Source organism: Micropterus salmoides, unplaced genomic scaffold, assembly GCF_014851395.1.
Source record: "Micropterus salmoides isolate LMB-PRFRI ecotype aquatic unplaced genomic scaffold, ASM1485139v1 Ms_hic_scaffold_13, whole genome shotgun sequence".
NCBI classification, from domain to species: Eukaryota; Metazoa; Chordata; class Actinopteri; order Centrarchiformes; family Centrarchidae; genus Micropterus; species Micropterus salmoides.
Window position 1 is genome coordinate 4,841,580 of NW_024040374.1, and position 17,766 is coordinate 4,859,345.

Consider the following 17,766-nt stretch of genomic DNA (forward strand, 5'->3'; position numbering starts at 1 on the left):
ATACCAGCACAAGTTGGAAAAGGGGCATTCCACTGTCCAGTTTGTAAACATTCAATTTCTTCAGACCCGACCAGTCCAATTGACCATCACAGTCAAAGTGTAATTTATGTCCAATCTTCATTATTTTGTTTGTGGTAGTCCAGTTACATTGAGATGAGGGGCATTGAGTCAAACTTACACGTGATTTCTGGAAAGAATAAAACAGATATTATCAAATGATGTTATGTTCTTTCCATTAGAGTAAAAGAAGACATGGAAGCAAAACAGATAATGTGTGTGTGTGCGTGTGCATGTGTGTGTGCTAAGGACTTGCACAGACATGTTGGGGGGCAGGAGCTGAAGTTTATGACAAAACATTAAATGTTAACACAACTCAGATCAAATCATCCAGTTATTTAATATTTTCTATCATTTTAAGGCACTGCAGCTACAAAAGCATATACTGTAGCTGTTGTAGTGAACCAGCCAGTGTTGGTTTAATTATTTTATGCCAAAAGGAAAGAATCCAGCATAGCTCTCTTGTCTCTCCCTGAAAGAAAGCGGGGGGTGACTCCAGGCCCTAAGTACTCCAAAGGAGGGGTGAAAGGTTTGCTCCGCTCCAAATGCTGTTTGGGAAGTTTGACGATAAGACCTACCACCTCCTGTGAAGTTGATATAACAGACTATACATGACTGTTAAAATATTAACCTTGTCCAGAGACTAACCTTATACTGAACCTGGCTGCCAGGACCTTTTTGGACAGGGATCATGAAACTCTCACAGACACTTCACAAGATCAAAAGGGCAGGGTAACCATAGTAACGATGTTCCCCTTTTCAAATTACCTCAGACATCAAAGAACACCTTTCTTCAGTCCTGATTCTCTACCCCACCAAAGAGCCATTAACACGGACTCTTAACATGACCTCTCCCTTTTCACGGCTATGTGAAACTGATAAGAAAATCGAAACACCAGAGGAAGGACACTACCTCAAATTACTTTGTGTGGACAAAGAATGCTGTCTCTAAACTTGTGTAATTTTATGTCTCTTTTGAAATTATATCGGTATTGTTTGTTATACCGATATACTGCCCAGCCCTGCTTGATGGTGCTCCATGACGATATCCAGGTATAAATTTCGCCTTTTTAACTAAACTAATCATTAACCTTTACTATATTTTGTGAGAATTAATATTCAAGTTTTCTTAAAAACATAAACTAAGGGATGTAAAATCAACATAGGTGGGATTAACCTTCAATAAAAGTGAACATACCAGCACAAGTTGGAAAAGGGGCATTCCACTGTCCAGTTTGTAAACATTCAATTTCTTCAGACCCGACCAGTCCATATTGACCATCACAGTCAAAGTGTAATTTATGTCCAATCTTCATTATTTTGTTTTGTGGTAGTCCAGTTACATTGAGATGAGGGGGCATTGAGTCGGTAACTTTACACGTGATTTCTGGAAAGAATAAAACAGATATTATCAAATGATGTTATGTTCTTTCCATTAGAGTAAAAGAAGACATGGAAGCAAAACAGATAATGTGTGTGTGTGTGCGTGTGCATGTGTGTGTGCTAAGGACTTGCACAGACATGTTGGGGGGCAGGAGCTGAAGTTTATGACAAAACATTAAATGTTAACACAACTCGGATCAAATCATCCAGTTATTTAATATTTTCTATCATTTTTAAGGCACTGCAGCTACAAAAGCATACTGTAGCTGTTGTAGTGAACCAGCCAGTGTTGGTTTAATTATTTTATGCCAAAAGGAAAGAATCCAGCATAGCTCTCTTTGTCTCCCTGAAAGAAAGCGGGGGGTGACTCCAGGCCCTAAGTACTCCAAAGGAGGGGTGAAAGGTTTGCTCCGCTCCAAATGCTGTTGGGAAGTTTTGACGATAAGACCTACCACCTCCTGTGAAGTTGATATAACAGACTATACATGACTGTTAAAATATTAACCTTGTCCAGAGACTAACCTTATCCTGAACCAGGCTGCCAGGACCTTTTTGGACAGGGATCATGAAACTCTCACAGACACTTCACAAGATCAAAAGGGCAGGGTAACCATAGTAACGATGTTCCCCTTTTCAAATTACCTCAGACATCAAAGAACACCTTTCTTCAGTCCTGATTCTCTACCCCACCAAAGAGCCATTAACACGGACTCTTAACATGACCTCTCCCTTTTCACGGCTATGTGAAACTGATAAGGAAATCGAAACACCAGAGGAAGGACACTACCTCAAATTACTTTGTGTGGACAAAGAATGCTGTCTCTAAACTTGCCTTATTAATCTCTTTAGTTAAATAATCTTTAAAAGTTATTTGTGGCCCTCACCAATTTTGAATAAATGATTACCATGTTCTTGTTTAGGAACTTTAGGTTGAAAAGAAGAAACCATAAATATGTTAATTTTGCTGTGCTCTTAATCTTCATCAATACACAGTTACATTCCTGCATTTAATTTATGTTTGAATTCAGGGTCCCTCCCCAGAGGACAAAATAAGTATTACATGCCATTGGTAACTGCCTCTCCATGTGCTTAATTTATACCATGTTCTTTTAATTTTAAGAACGTCTAACAATCAGTATTCTCCTGGAGGTATTTAAGATGTTCTTCCCAATTGCTATGAACCCTAGGAAATGTTTTTAACTGGTAACTATTCTAACTGTTATGGAATATTAACAATTACTTTTACTTTTAGCAAATGCTTAAAAATTATTTTACAATAATAATAGTAATAATAACTTTATTTGTAGAGCACTTATTGAGTACAAAGTGCTTTCACAGAAAACAAAGAACAATTAAAATCATAACAGTTAAAAAGACACCAAATAAGTAAGATATAACATGCAAATTAAAATGTAAATAAAATAATTAAAAGGCTAGCCAATCAGATAAAATCAGAAAACGCTTTCTTGAATAAATACGTTTTCAGGCGAGACTTAAAAGAAGATACCAACTCCAACATCAGAGGGAGGAGTAGGATTTACTAAGAGATTATCAGTGTTAAAGAGGAATCTATGATTGTGCTTTTTGGAAGTGATGAGAGTAGAGAAATTGTGTGTTCTAGCATTAAAGCTTTATTTCGGTTCGAATTAACATTTACCTCACTCCTCCCAACGACGACGAGTCGGAGGCCAGCCACGTGGGTTAGTTACGCGAGCAGTAACACAGAGGACATCAAACAAGGAACCGAGCCAGGGTGAAATGTCTATCACTGCAAGAGTTTTCTTCAAAGCGGACAGACCTCCGTGCAATCCCCTCGCAGAGCTGAGCGACCGACCGTACGGTGTACCAAGCCACCGCGGCCGTGAACGCAACGTGTGATTATTGGGCAGCTGACAACAAGCAGTAAAACAAAAAAAACCTACATTCTGTGGCCAGTTGATGTCCTTTAGGAACTGTGTGTGTGTACTGTTTAGTTTCAGGTCACTGGATGGAGAATTCACCTTTCGATTTGAGACTGACTGATTGATTGAACTGTATTAAAATAATTAAGCAATTATCATTCATCTTGGTGTACAAGTAAAATAGTTACAAAAAAAATACACCGACCACATTATATTTTTTATGAATGTTATGAATATATATATATATATATATAAATTAGTTTTGTGCGTAGATAGATTGGAGTTGCTGTCTCCACTATCAGTACTTACATATATATATATTTACTTCCGTAGTTATCATCTTTTGCCACACAGGTGAAGATTGACCACATCATTTTTAGATAACATTTTAAATTCTGCCATGTCTGATGTATTTATCACTTTGCGTTTATTATGTCACTTTTAATAAAAGCCTGATAAATGAAAAAAAAATAAAATGTAAAAGACATAATTCATGCACACAGAAATAGAACAGCAATCTATCTATTGGTGTGACTTTGCAAAATGCTTTTGGATGTGCGTACCTGTACAGTTAAATTTCTTCGTCTCCCATTTCCCGTCTATGCATCGAATCGTATCCTCCCCCTCCATTGTATACTTCCCATGACACTTATAAGTTACTTCAGAGTTAGACAAGAAATTCTTCTGATAGGAAGTCACAACAACTGCATTCTGAACTTTAGGTGGGGGATTGCAATGACTGGCATAAGCTGCAAGAGAACACGGGTAAAACATATAGTATTAGGTTACACCATGTAATCTTTTTATACTTAAATCTGATCATATAATACTAAAGATGACTCACGTGCACAGATTGTTTCGAGTGGTTGTTCTGACTGCCAAATTCCATTGTGACATGTTAAGAAATCCTGATCACGGTATCCTTCCTTACATTTAATCTGGAAGTGTTCGCCATCTCGGTAATCATTGTCTTGAAGTGGCACTTCACTATTAGGAATAACAGGAATTTCTCCACAATTTTTTTCATCTAGAGTGGATACAATTAGAAACAGTTAGGATTGGATATTGCTGCAAATACATATGATATTAGCAAAAAGTACCAAAACCAGCCTGCATCAGGGATGTTACCTTTTTCCTAAATATCTAGTTTTAATGAATTCAAACTAACACGTAATTTGTTCATATAGCCTATTGTAAAATATGCTGTGATTGCAGTCATACTGAGTTTTGCTTCCCATGAGGAATAATGGCATTCACTGCCAATTTATAGTGTGGAAGTGGGCGGGATTGACATCTATTTCAGAAAATACTGATTATACTGACTATACTTCAAAACCACATTTCATTTTCTAGTTAAAATGATGTACAGGTTTAAGTTGTCTGTCAGCTTGAAGTTAATTTTCTACATCTACAAGCCTCTGTGGCCAGTTTGCTTCATGCTGGTTATAACCAGACATTTAAGACATTAAAGATGAATTACCAATGCATCGTTGAAATCCAGACCAAAAACCGTCAATACATGTGGCTTCACTCCACCAGCCTTTGGTGAAAAGCTTATAACCTTTATCACAGGAGTAGTACACCGTGTCATTAAATGGGCCAAGTACAAATCCATGTTCAACATTAGCCTTTTCGCATTCTGTGGTATCAATGAAAAACAGAGAAAGAAGTTATATTTAGACGGCAATAATCAACAGATTGCAGAGAACTAGGAGGTTGGTCTGTCTGTTGGCCCACCACTTTGGTCCAGGCTGAAATATTAAAAACCTTGTTGGATAGATTGCCAAGGAATTTGATATTTGTGTTGCCTATACAAAAAGACAGTTGTATATCTTCACGGCTGCCTCATGAGCTTAATTTATCATTTTCAACCAGACCATCTTGATTGTAGGTACAGAGACTGTTCAACAACACATATGTGGTTCTATGTTTCTACATTTTCTGAGAATATTCATAAGAAACATTAAACAAAACTCTCAAATATAACCTTTAAAAATGTAAAATGTGAAGTTATTTTTTTCAAGACAGGTAGGAAAGATGGAAATGAGGCATGGAGCTGCTGTCCCCACCAATCCATCAAGTCATCAAGGTTAAAGAGTGTCTACTTAAGCATTAAAAACAGATTAATATCAGTTTTAAATTTGTATCAATTTGATATTCTGAATAGTGGGCAAGCCTGTTAAAATATCTTTAATTGTTGTGTTAGTGTGAAAAATAACAATTTACAAAGGGATGGAAGAGACAACATTTGTCCTTGTAACTGTATTGTGTACTGTATTTTCTTACTTGCACACTCTGGAGACCCGGTCCAGCCATTTTCCGAACAGGTTAGAGTAAAACGTCCCTTTAAACCATTCTTGCAGATATATTCGACCTGGTCATTGTACCTGTATTCGGGCTTAACGTTTCCCTCAATGTCTGCAGTCGGGTAAGTTTTTCTATCGCATGTTATTGCTGAAAAAAAGACAAAGAAATACAGTTACTCTGTACACTGATTGGCAGTTGGAAACAGTATTTAGTTTTCACATCAGAGCTGGTAAAGGATCCATCCATCGTCAACTGCTTATCCTGCATACAGGGTCGCGGAGGGTTGGAGCCAATCCCAGCTGGGGCAAAAGGCGGGGTACACCCTGGACAGGTCACCAGTCCATCTCAGGACCACACATAGACAAACAACCAGTCACGCTCACACCTAAGGACAATTTAGGGTCACCAATTAACCTAGCCTGCATGTCTTTGGACAGTGGGAGGAAGCACCCGGAGTCAGTCCCGCATTCCAATTTTGACTTATGCTAAAAATAAGATTAGCAAGATGTTTCAAAATATCAAAAGTATTCACTGGTTAGAATAGTCCCTTTGTGGTTATTTATGTACAGATGGGTGACAAATTGAAGGACAAACTCAACATGAAGTGTCTTAGTATGGAATCAGCCCACTACGAGTAGTTTATATGTATAAAGAAAATTTGATTTTGTTCAACATGATCTTTCTACCTTCAAAACTGTATTCTATACACAGAGAACAAATGATTGCATCTTACACTTGATTAGATATAAGAAAATACAGCTGCGGTTATTACATATTGTTTATACATGCATTAGCATCGAAATGATTCATACATCTTGATATCGTGTCTAATGGACACAGAGGGAGTATTATAGCCTATTATTTCAGTGTATCTATGATTTAATCAAAGTAGCAATAAAGGGTTAGCGTCATGGCTTTGAGCTTTGGCAAAGAATGTTTTTCACATTACAGTCTGATCACATCATACAGTCTGAACTGCATTTTAAATGTTGTTCTTTACTTCCTTACCTGTACATTTTGAATCACCTGTCCAACTATTTTCCCGACAGGTTCGAGTTGGACTTCCCCGATAACCTTTCTCGCAGACATAATTGACCTTTTCATAGTTTTTGTATATCTGCCTGTCATCGTTGAGAATTGCATTTGCAATCTCCAGTCGGCTGCATGTTATTTCTGAAAAACAAAATGCAATTATACACAACTCTACACATTTATTTCCCACTAGTTAGTACCACAGTCTATGGTTGGTACATACAAGCACAGGCATAAGTTGATGATATGGAGGGTATGAACTTGTAAGCAAAGACATCAAGAGATTCAAAGCATGTGACTGAGAGCGGTGGTAGTAGAATTACTACAAGGTAGACACAGAGAATAAAATGGCTAAAATAGCCACACACCTGCTGAATAAATCTGCTCACTAGTTTGTTTCATTTCACTTGTGCTCTAATTGTCTCGTTTTATCTCGCTCCTTTTGTAGTATTAGTCTACTACATGTGGTCAACTTTACATTTTTTAGACATCAATAATTTAAATTTAAAGCTTTTAAGTTCCTTAAAAGATTACTTTGTTGCCTGGAGAACATCCTGCAGTGATAAAAAGGCCATTAAATGTTTGATATTTATGGCAGCTGATGTCGCTGATTTTTGAATGTGATCACTATGATGTATTTATGTCATTAGGTACGAGTGTTTATGGGAGTGAACGTGACATAGCTTTGTAGTTCAGGGGAGTGGAATATCAGGCAATGTGAAATATTGGTATTATTTGCAGACACTGCAGCATAACTTGATATTAGCAAATGCAATGCTCAATAAATAAATAAACATCCCATTAAATGCCCAAAAATACAGTAAATAAATAAATGTATGCATTAATTAAAGTATACAAGGCAAATGTATAGATCTCTTTTAATTAACTTTTTTATTTATTCACCTTTGTATTAATTACCTTATTTATTTATTGTCCTTTGTAATCTCCAATTTTATTTATTAATTTCTTTTTTAAAATGTATTTTTTTATGTGTGGTTTTTAATATTTTTGTCTGTTTTATTCTTCCTTTGCATTTTCTACCCTATTTATTTCCTAAATGGTATTTATTTCTGTCTCCCCTTTTAACATTTCTCTATGCATTTCTATGTTATTATGCAAATTAAGGGGAACCCTGTCTCAAGGGGTCAACTTCTAGCATATTAATGGACCAGTCAGACGGCAGAGGTCGACTCCACATGCACACATCAACAAGCTTGAGCCTGACATAGTCACAGGAGATGGCTTCCTTTAGTGGACTGAGGTGTTTAGCAGCTCTCATTGAGGACAATACTACCAGCCATGTGTTCCTTCTTTTTCGTGTGGACCCTCTGACCTCCAGTGTTTTCAGTTAGCGACACATATGAACACAACTGCGGGAAAGTGAGCTGTTGTTTGTGAGAACCTCATGGTCAGCTAGCCGCAGTTAAATCTGGACTGCACTCGTATTTGATTATTTTTACGATAAATGCTCGGACACGGAGCCACTTGTTGCTTAGCTATTATTAGCGGCTCTGTTTCAACAAAACGTCCATTCAGGCTGAAAATTTACCCATGGTCTTGTGTCAGGAGATGCAGTGACATAATCAGCAGTGAGTGTAAGGGTGTACTCACACTAGGCGATCCATACTGTGCCCAAGCACTTTTAACCCCAAAAGTCCAGTTCGTTTGACCAGTGTGATCGCTGCGTGCCGGTATGCTTAACTGTGCCCGGGCGGAGGTAACAGAATGACAGTTGATATTGACTTCCAGCTATGTACAGTGTGCTTAGCTCAACAACCTAGCTGTGATCTAACGTTAACATAGCTCTCCTTATTAGCTAGGCTCTTGCATGCTTGCTAATAACTTTTTTTAAGGTGGGTTTCCAACACTGATCCAACTTGGATAGTTGTGTAGATATTTTAATACAACCCACACCCCTAATATTATGGTGTAACTACAGGATAAGAAGTGGAAACATTCAAGATTATGTACAACTGTCTGTCTAGTATGCCTACTACTTTAACATTTAAAACAGCAAACAAACAAAACAGCCGGAAAAAACGCTGCGCCTCAAAAAAATGCCCGGTAGCACTTCAACTTGGGTTTTCAGAACAGCAGCTGGCGTTGTCAGTTGTTTAGTCAGTCAGTGTTGTGTCATTCAAAGAACGCTTTGTTCATTTGACCTAATCTTGTATGTCACAGCATCAGCACAGGAAACAGTATTGATTTGTTCACGACTCTCAACTGTGGTTCACCACTCTTATGGATCCTCGTCTTCACTCGGCAGGCTGACTTACTGCCAGCACCTGGGAATGAGAGGCAAGTCGGTTGTCAGGTAACAGTCACTGGACTGGCATATATCTATTTTGATAATTTTGTGACGTTTAACAAAGCATAACATTATTACAGCGCAGTGATGTTGTGCCATAGTTTTAACACAGCCGTACCGTAACTTTAGTCCTGCTAGTGTTTACAGTCAACAGAGTTATTCTGGGTCCGCGCCACTTCAGAGCCCTAACAGGGTTCTACCGGGAGCTGAGTTACCACAGAGGTCGTCTCCTCTCCAAAACAAACGGACCCAGTCATTAAAACATTAAAACACAGCCACATAGCAACGTTAGCGTTGTAGCCTTGTGGTTTGTTTACAGCTAACAGTTGATCCGGGTCCGCCAGTGAACTCAACGTAACTTTTACTTTTTATTTACCAACAGAGCTGGGCTTTTGTTTCACCGCTCATGACTGAAGAACAACCTGTAGTGTTTGAGATTATTATTAAATTTGTTAAATTTAAATAAGAGTGTGTTTTATTCATCTAGTGTGTCAAGCTCTTTTTTTTTTTTTAATTTTCCACTAGAGGGTTGCAGCACAGCAATAACCAGCCTAGTTAAAATGAACGAAATGACACAATGACAAAAACATTACCTCATTTTAATGAACAAGATTTGGTGACTGGAGTCTGTCAAAAGAGTGACTTTTCCTATCACTAGTTGGTAAAAAACGCTTTGGTGGACAGGGGCCCTAAAGGGAGGACAAAATCATTTGTTTTTATTTAAATTAGTATATAATTTTTGTGACACATCACAATTAAGAATAGCATGATCATGAATTCAAAAGCTGCCAGAGAATGTCATTGTTCATTGTCAACTGTTCAGCTCTGTTTACCAGCACTTTAACTTATAGGTACCCAGCATTTTAAGTTTAATACATGAGCAAAAAGTTGTATTTGTTGAAATGTAAATTGTTTTATTAATTGCACATTATCAGCCCCTGTGCCACTGCTCTTTATTCTGAATTTGCTGTACCTAAAAAAAATTGGTAACCCATCTGTTACCAGCCTATGACAATGAACTCCAGGATGTAGCTATTCACAAATACTGTACAGTATGTAGCCTAAGGAACGATATTTGTCTTATAGCGGAATTTAAATTTTCTATGTAGTCAGATTTATATTGAACTCAAATGTGTTGTCATTGTCAGGAATTATTTATTTAATGTTTTTCCAGTAAACCAAAATTAAAGACATTTATTGTTTTACTTTTAATGGACACATGTAACATGTTTTATACTTCCTGTAAATATCACTCCAGTTAATCTTATTTTCATACTCTATGTGTTGTGTTAACGTTAATGTTGTATCGCATACAATTAACACTTGATAGCCTCTCTTAAGATAAGACTCTCAGACTGCACATGTCTTTGTAAAGAGAGAGAATCACGGAATAATTCTGTAACCCTGCCTGTCAGCTCGCTATGCTAAAACTGCTTAAACTGCATCAATCATAAAAGGTCCAATACGTGTGCACTCCAAATTTAGCTACTTCTAGCTGACTCTGTGCATCCCATAAACGATGGCTCCATTTACCGCAGTTCTGTGTCTGTGCATGCCGCAAACTTTCACTTTCACAAACGCTTTCTTGTCAGAGCGTCCACATGAAAAGGAAGGAAGACATGGCTGGTAGTATTGTCTTCAAATAGATCTGCTTAACACTTTAATTCACTTATCACTGTAGGAAGCCAAGTAGCAATGCTTCTTGACCTCTGCCGTTTGACTGGTCCACCAATAGGCGAGAAGTTGACCCCTTGATAAACAGCCCCCCTCATTTGCATAATGAGGCAGGAATGAATAGAGAAATGTAAAAAGAGGAGACAAAAATAAATACCATTGGGGAAATAAATAGGATAGAAAATGCAAAGGAAGAATAATACAGACAAAAACATTAAAATGCAAACATAAATACATACATTTAAAAAGGACGTAATTGATAAATAAAGTTTAAGATTATAAAAGAAAATAAATAAATAAGGTAATTAATACAAAGGTGAATAAATAACGAAGCTAATTAAAAGAGATATATAAATTTATGTCTCATAATTTAATTACTGCCTAAATTAATTTATTTACTGTATTTTTAGGAGAGGTTTAATTATTTATTGAGCATTTATTTATTTCTGTATTTATTTCAGATTCTGTCAGGATCCATCCTCCATAGCCTGGGACCAGGACAGATTATTAGTAATGAAACAAGGGACTTTTAGTTCCTGAGTTGAACAGCTTTTCCTAGGACTTTTTAGTGGAACACAGACATTAAAGTATAAAATATCCTTCCTCACTTACATACAAAATTAATATTAATGTCATAAACACAACATTAACTTCACTGTACCTTGACAAAGTGGATTTGGTCTCCACCCCTCTCTGGTGCATGTGGCCCGTGTGGCGCCATCTGTACTCCTGTAGCCTGACCTACACGTATAACGTACAGTCTCATCCAATTTTGTTGGTTGCCTCCAATTGTCATACCAGTAATACACAAGGTTATCTCGTGGATTGCTGCATATAACCTCTAAAATAAGAGAAAGTCTTGTGAATGTAAAGTAAATTGAGATAATATTAATAATCATCATCACAGATTAATGAACCACACACACAGTAACAACAACAATTGCATAATCTTTCTCTGGCCCTGAATCATGTAGTTTTATACCTAGGCATACTGGTCTGAGAGTCCATTCTCCATCATCATCGCATGTAGTTACTGCTGAGGTGTCTCGATGGTTAGAAATCCCATACTTCTCTCCACAAATGACTCTTACTGTGTCACCAGGTGAAAACACATTTCTGTAAGGGGGTTCATACCTGGTTCCTAGTGGCGTTGATGGCAATTTGCATCTTATTGCTGCATTTGTTGTGAAACAAAGCATGTTTTCTATTAGTTTGTTGTAACAAGGCACACTAGCACCATCACATCCATCCACAAAGCACCAGTTTTCACTAGTGTGATATAACCAACAAATTTGATTACTCAGTTTATACTTACGTTCACACACAGGTGTGGGGCTCCACTCTGCTTTTGGTCCTAGTTTTATGCATTTTGAAGGTCTGCTTTCAGTGGCTTTAAATTTCTCATTGCACTCAAAACGCAGGATATCGTGTTCTTTGTACACTTGGATATTTCCAGGCACATATCCATTTTCAATATTGGGCGATGAACATTGTATCGCTGTTGAAAAATACCCAAAAGCATCAATATAACTACAACATTTTTTTTCATGAAAAGGCAAATGAACAGTAAACACAAAAAATATTACAAGGAGAGAAAGAGATTATGCTCATTAGACCACTGGAAACATTCAAGTAAAAACAAGGAAACATTGACAGCAAAAATTTTATATTTATATATTATTAGATATTTTTTAATATCACAAACTCAGGAAAACAGGGTAATTTCAGTGAGAACATTTATTTTAATAAAATGTATTTGTCTGCTTGCTGTTTCCTCTTGTTTCCTGTGTTTGTGCTAAGCTAAGCTAACCGCCTGTTGGCTGTAATGCCATATTCATTGGACAGTTATGAGAGTGCTATTTATCTGTTCATCTACTCCAGAAAAGTGGGATGGCTATTTCCCAAAATGCTGAACTAGTCCATTAAGATGTAACATCTCCAAGTCCGTGAAGATCATTCAGTTATCAAGTTTCAGTTTGAGATAAATTTTACTACTACTGATCTTTGTTTTCCATGCTTTTACTTCAGAACTGTGTTTGGACCACATTCCCATACCTGTTGAAAGGGACCATTTGAGTGTGGTAGAAATCCCTGATTATCTGCTACAGTATTATTATAAGTTCATCAAGCTATGGTGTAAATGCAAGGTAGGTCTTGGTGGGAAATTAATTCTGTTGGTTAATGGGTGTTAAGTGGTGACTATTCGATGGCTATGTGTTCTTGTTACTAGTTGCTGGCTGATTAAAAGTGGTCTCCTTTTTTTAGCACATAATTACATGTTTCTGTCTTCCCCTTTCTTTTCTAAAAGAAAGACCTTTCTGTGCATCCTGTTTTCATTTTAGACATCCTGCTTTACCTTTGCATTTTGGAGCTTTGTCGCTCCAATCTCCATTTTCATCACAATAGATCTCAGTTGCACCAGACAGGATTTCAGTATTGGACTTGCAGCTAAATCGAACTACATTGCCAAAGGTTGCTTCCTCAGGGTCTCCATTCACCTGCACATTATTGTCCACATGAATCAATGGGCATTGTTGCGCTGGAAGAAAAAAAAGTATGATGAATTTTAATGGATTGAATGATCAAAAAAACTTTCAAATGCGTCAACCTATAAGCAGGTAAGAAAAAAGTGTTTCAAAAGAGGTGACACAGAGAAATAAAAACAGTGATATTTCTCCTTGTGTGTCAGGCACCGATGACAGTGATTCTTACTTTCAGGTCTTACCTTCACAAACAGGAACAACCCCATCCCAGCCTTCAGCCATGCAAAGCATGTAGTTTGTGCGACTGACCATTTGGTAACTGAAACAGGTATAAAATAGAAAATGGAAAATGGAAATATCTCATTAAGGGCCAAATTTAAAGTGCACTCCTTGTTATGTAGGGTATACTACATGGATAAAAGTATAATACTATAATACAAAGCCCAAAAAACACACCAAACAACAGTATACATTTGTGATCATAAAGACTTGCATACCCTTTGTGGCAGGTGTATACAACTTTTGACCCAAAGACAAAGTCTTCTCCCTTTTCTAGATGAAAATCTGCAAACTGGGCATCGCCGGGATGACCACATGATTTTGCTACATAAGAATGAGAGAGAGTATGAGTAAATATATTGTTAAGGTCTAAATTGCAGTGATGAGGCAAGCGGTTCTTCCATTCAATAATGATTAGCCATATTTTCTATAACCTAAAATGCACACTATAAACAATAATCATATAATAAAGTTTAGCCTGCTTTGGCATTGTGCACTGACTCAAACCATTACACTATGTCCATTTAACAGAATGAAAACTGATCCAGCATTACATGTTGCATATTATGTACAAGTGTTTACCACTCATAATGGCAAATGGCATTTTTTTTGCAAATAGTAAAAGATTGTATCTTACGTTGACATTTATTGCCTCTAGGCTGCCATTTTCCCTCGACACAGATCAGTCGGAAAAAACCACTGTAGCCGACACTGCAGCTCACTCTGACTTGTTTTCCACCAGGGTAGCTGGCCGCCAGATCAGATATGTCAAAATTTGAATCATATAGGGGACCATCTAAAAATGATTGAAGGGTACAATCTGTGGGATAGGAAAATACCAAAAATACATTAAAAATTTTTTGCATGTTTATCATCACAAAAAGTTAATTAAATGGAAAGTAAAAATGCATACAAATAACTGAAAGTACTTGGTCTTACCTTGACTTTTCACAAAAGTCAGTGTATGCATCCACAAAAATAGGACACAGCTTTGGGTTATTATGTGCATTTTATCTTCATTACCCTGAACTACCAAGCAGGAGTAGAATCTGGAGACTGAAACACTATTATAGACAGAACGAGCTGTGGATTTCACAGGCAAAAACAGATTGCTCAATAATTTACGCAAGTCTGCTCCAGCCTCCTACTGCAATCTCAGGCTCACAGGAAACAGGAAAAAGAGGAAGTGACAACACACACAGCCCATTATATGACACATTCTTAACAAAACCTTAAAAACACCAGGATGGCTCTCTCATATTAGTAGGCTATATGTATGATTAAGATTTATCTGGAAGAATAAGCTCAATCAATCATGAAAATGATAAAAAAGCAAAATAACAAAATCCCTCAGATGTTCTATTTCCTTAAAAAAAAGTTAATGCCAGCAAAAATGTTAATGCAATGGAATTTTTTTCCTTGTTAGTAATCATTTGCAGAAATCAATTGAGCAAACAAAATTTGTTGCGTTTCAGCAAGTCTACTCAGGCTCTTCTCATCTAGTGTAAATATAAAATAAGACTTAAGCAGAGCAAAGCAGTCACTTCAAACTAGTTCAAAAGTATTAAAATTATTTAAAAAAATATGAAACTATGTTACATTTAGTGTGTATAAATGTCACATAAGGACACAGTTTATGCAAATGTTTATTTGTTGGTGGCCTTGTGAAGGTGGAAAAAGCTGCCAAAAGGCTGGGAAACAAATAATGCATGAGTCTGACCTCAGTTTGGAAACGATTAAAACAAAATGTAGCCATTAAGCAATGTAGGGTTTGTCTATATTTCTCAATATAGTTTTCTGTTATTCATAGTACTTGTTGTAAACAGTGTGTGTCTGGGTCACAGAAACACTTGTATAGCCTATTGCACAAACTCATTCTTCAGAATATTTGTTACCAATTTGTGATAAGAAACTGAGGCAGCCGATATACTGTATATTCACTCCTGCATTTACATGTTACATGAATCTTATGAATGCACAAAAATATTAATAATTAACTTTTTAAAAATGATTGGTTGACTAATCTAAAGTTTACATTGAAGTTTACATTGTTGCCCAGTCTCTCCCCTTGAAAAGAATTGTGAAAAAGCCCATGGTACACATGTGCTGTGTACCATATCGAATACTTTCTTTTTACTGTTAGTATATACTGCAGCCGCCCTTACAAAGTGCTTACTGTTGTATGCAGCTTGCATAGAAATGGGACATACTACTTACTCATAACATTGTGCCTGGAACTTGCTTACTAATATTTCTGTTGCCGTCCGTACATCAACATTCAGAAAATAAAACACTTGAATGTGCTGTCATCTGTCCATAACCAATCCATATTCAGAAACAGAATTAGTGTTAAGTCCTTCAAAAGTTCTTAGTAACTGATAGCAAGTTTAAAACTAGTGGTTTGAGTCTTTTGTAATGTATAAATCGGTTGCTTGAAAACATTTGTAGTGCTGTCCAATCGAAAGCAATCAACTCAGTTAACAGAAAATCACTGTAGCATCACAAGCTGCAACATAACTAACCAAAAATAACAGTTTCATGAGTCATATATTAAACTTTACTGCCAATTCTTTTCAAATGTAGGTACAGCTATGACTATTTTATTTCTATATCTATACATGAAGAAATGTATTTGAATGTTTGTTGTGTTTTTGCAGTTTAAAATGTTTGGGAAATATCACATTATTCTAACCTAAGCAACAGTTAGTCTGTAGGTATACTATATGTTTTTTTTGTGAAATGTAATTTAAATCTTACTGGTGTTACGACCCGGCTCGTCTTGGAGAGCATTAATATACAATAGGGAGTGGAACTGAGGTGGATTGCGACAACTGGAAGGTTCTGGTTACAGTCAGTTGTTTAACCAAAGAGGGCGCTTACACAAGGAAGTACAGAAAGTAACAGAAAGAGGCTATACGGGTGCTGACAAACAACCGATACACAAAATGAAACAAAAGAGGGTTACTTAGCTCTTGGCTCAAAAGTACATTAAAGAACGAAAAGAGGTCGACACCCATAAGCTTACAAAAATACAATGGTCGAAAACAAACTAGCAGTTATTCTGCAACTTTGAGGTCTCAAACAAAGAGTGTCCAACTCTTACAACATTTTGATCACCAATAACTGGGCTAATTTGAATTTGAGAACTTGTCCAACCGGTGTGCTGATGTAAATTCATGTATATGTATCTAATACTTGTTCCCCCTCTTAATTTGTGTAATTAATGCAACTGAAAGTTGTGTTGACTAAAATGATTACAAGAAAATACTAGTTTATTTTACTCTGTTTGTTAGATTGTGAATAACCTTGAGGAGACAAAGGGATTAGGTAGAGGATTTTGGGTTTTTGGATATTACAAAAAACACAAGGAGTAAGATTTACTTTAATATACAATAATCATGGTGTCTAATTTGTTTAGGAAAGGAACAACACCTTATATATCTATATACATTTAACTGGTTTTAAATGTGTACATATAGAGATGTATGCTGCATGTGTATGCATGTTCATGCCTTTGTTTCTTACCCTGTCCAACCATAGCACATGAAATGTTTCCATGTCTATCCTTCCCCCGGAACACCAATCAATAAAAACATGGTTACCAAAAACAACACTGACTGGTCAGTATCTAATATTTAACTTATCATTACCACATACTTCACAGAAGGACACAGCTGTTCCAGGAATTGCTCAACAGTGACCCCCTGAGGCTGCTTCACAGAGAGAAACCACTGACAGAAATGAGAAGACATTACCGCAGGTGCCAAAGCATAGTCACAGGTGCTGTTTGCAGTAATGTAATAAAACATTTTTATATTAGCAGGTTAAACTCACGTTTAGCACTTTTTTTGTCTTTGCCATATGTACTTACATAACAGCATCAACACTGATGGATAAATAATTCCTCTTTAGATTAAACAAATGTTCCTTGAATCAGACTCAAGTCACTCACTGGGGCAGAGGGACAGACAGGCGGATATACAGAGCGGCGGTTAAAACAGATGGTACTGAATATTCAAATTATATGCAATTGCAGACAAGCAGAATGCAACAAATATAAACTAAGATGTGGTTAGGTCTTCCACTAGAAACAGTCCATCTGCTGGGTGTTCATTTGAACGGAGTATAGAAATCTCACTAAAGATATAATGAAAGAACACAAAATCATCAGGATAAACCTAGCTAGCATACTAAATTCATACAGTATGTAGTACACACTAATTATTATACTATATGGTTTTAACAATTACTATAAAAGTCAACATATGTTACCATTTTAACCAACAAGAAATCAAACTGAAACTTTTAAGTTATCAATACAGTCACATGTCTGCAGTCTCAC

The 17,766-nt window shown here is 36.7% G+C and overlaps 1 protein-coding gene and 1 long non-coding RNA gene across 4 annotated transcripts; both read right to left on the reverse strand.

Annotated features, from left to right (window-relative positions):
• Positions 1-4: 4 nt before the first annotated feature.
• On the reverse strand, positions 5-14,555 carry LOC119900311 (complement factor H-like). Of its 3 annotated transcripts, none has more exons than XM_038715128.1 (15): positions 14,364-14,553; positions 14,062-14,244; positions 13,643-13,748; positions 13,388-13,464; positions 13,019-13,201; positions 11,978-12,160; positions 11,645-11,836; positions 11,324-11,503; positions 6,657-6,821; positions 5,628-5,795; positions 4,822-4,980; positions 4,186-4,368; positions 3,905-4,090; positions 1,256-1,444; positions 5-187 (listed from the first exon to the last, which is right to left on the reverse strand). In XM_038715128.1, the coding sequence occupies exons 1-15, from the start codon at positions 14,431-14,433 to the stop codon at positions 144-146; spliced, it is 2,268 nt and encodes a 755-aa protein (XP_038571056.1). In that variant the 5' UTR covers positions 14,434-14,553; the 3' UTR covers positions 5-143. The 3 variants fall into 3 exon arrangements, with proteins under 3 accessions (XP_038571056.1, XP_038571057.1, XP_038571058.1); XM_038715129.1 differs by lacking the exon at positions 5-187 and adding an exon at positions 287-336; XM_038715130.1 differs by lacking the exons at positions 5-187; positions 1,256-1,444 and adding an exon at positions 3,750-3,793 and having other exon boundaries at positions 14,364-14,555.
• A 1,526-nt stretch (positions 14,556-16,081) lies between these two features.
• LOC119900315 lies at positions 16,082-17,386 on the reverse strand. Its single transcript, XR_005444042.1, has 2 exons — positions 17,296-17,386; positions 16,082-17,155 (listed from the first exon to the last, which is right to left on the reverse strand). It is a non-coding gene; the product is annotated as an uncharacterized LOC119900315 (long non-coding RNA).
• Between the last annotated feature and the right edge of the window lie 380 nt (positions 17,387-17,766).

What these genes read in the sequence shown, in the direction of transcription:
- LOC119900311 (XM_038715128.1), bottom strand. Translation starts at nt 14,433, where the DNA reads ATGCACATAATAACCCAAAGCTGTGTCCTATTTTTGTGGATGCATACA. An exon ending in GACTTTTGTGAAAAGTCAAG is followed by an intron (nt 14,245 to 14,363) that starts GTAAGACCAAGT and finishes CCTATCCCACAG; the next exon opens with ATTGTACCCTTCAATCATTT. An exon ending in GTATACACCTGCCACAAAGG is followed by an intron (nt 13,465 to 13,642) that starts GTATGCAAGTCT and finishes TACCTGTTTCAG; the next exon opens with TTACCAAATGGTCAGTCGCA.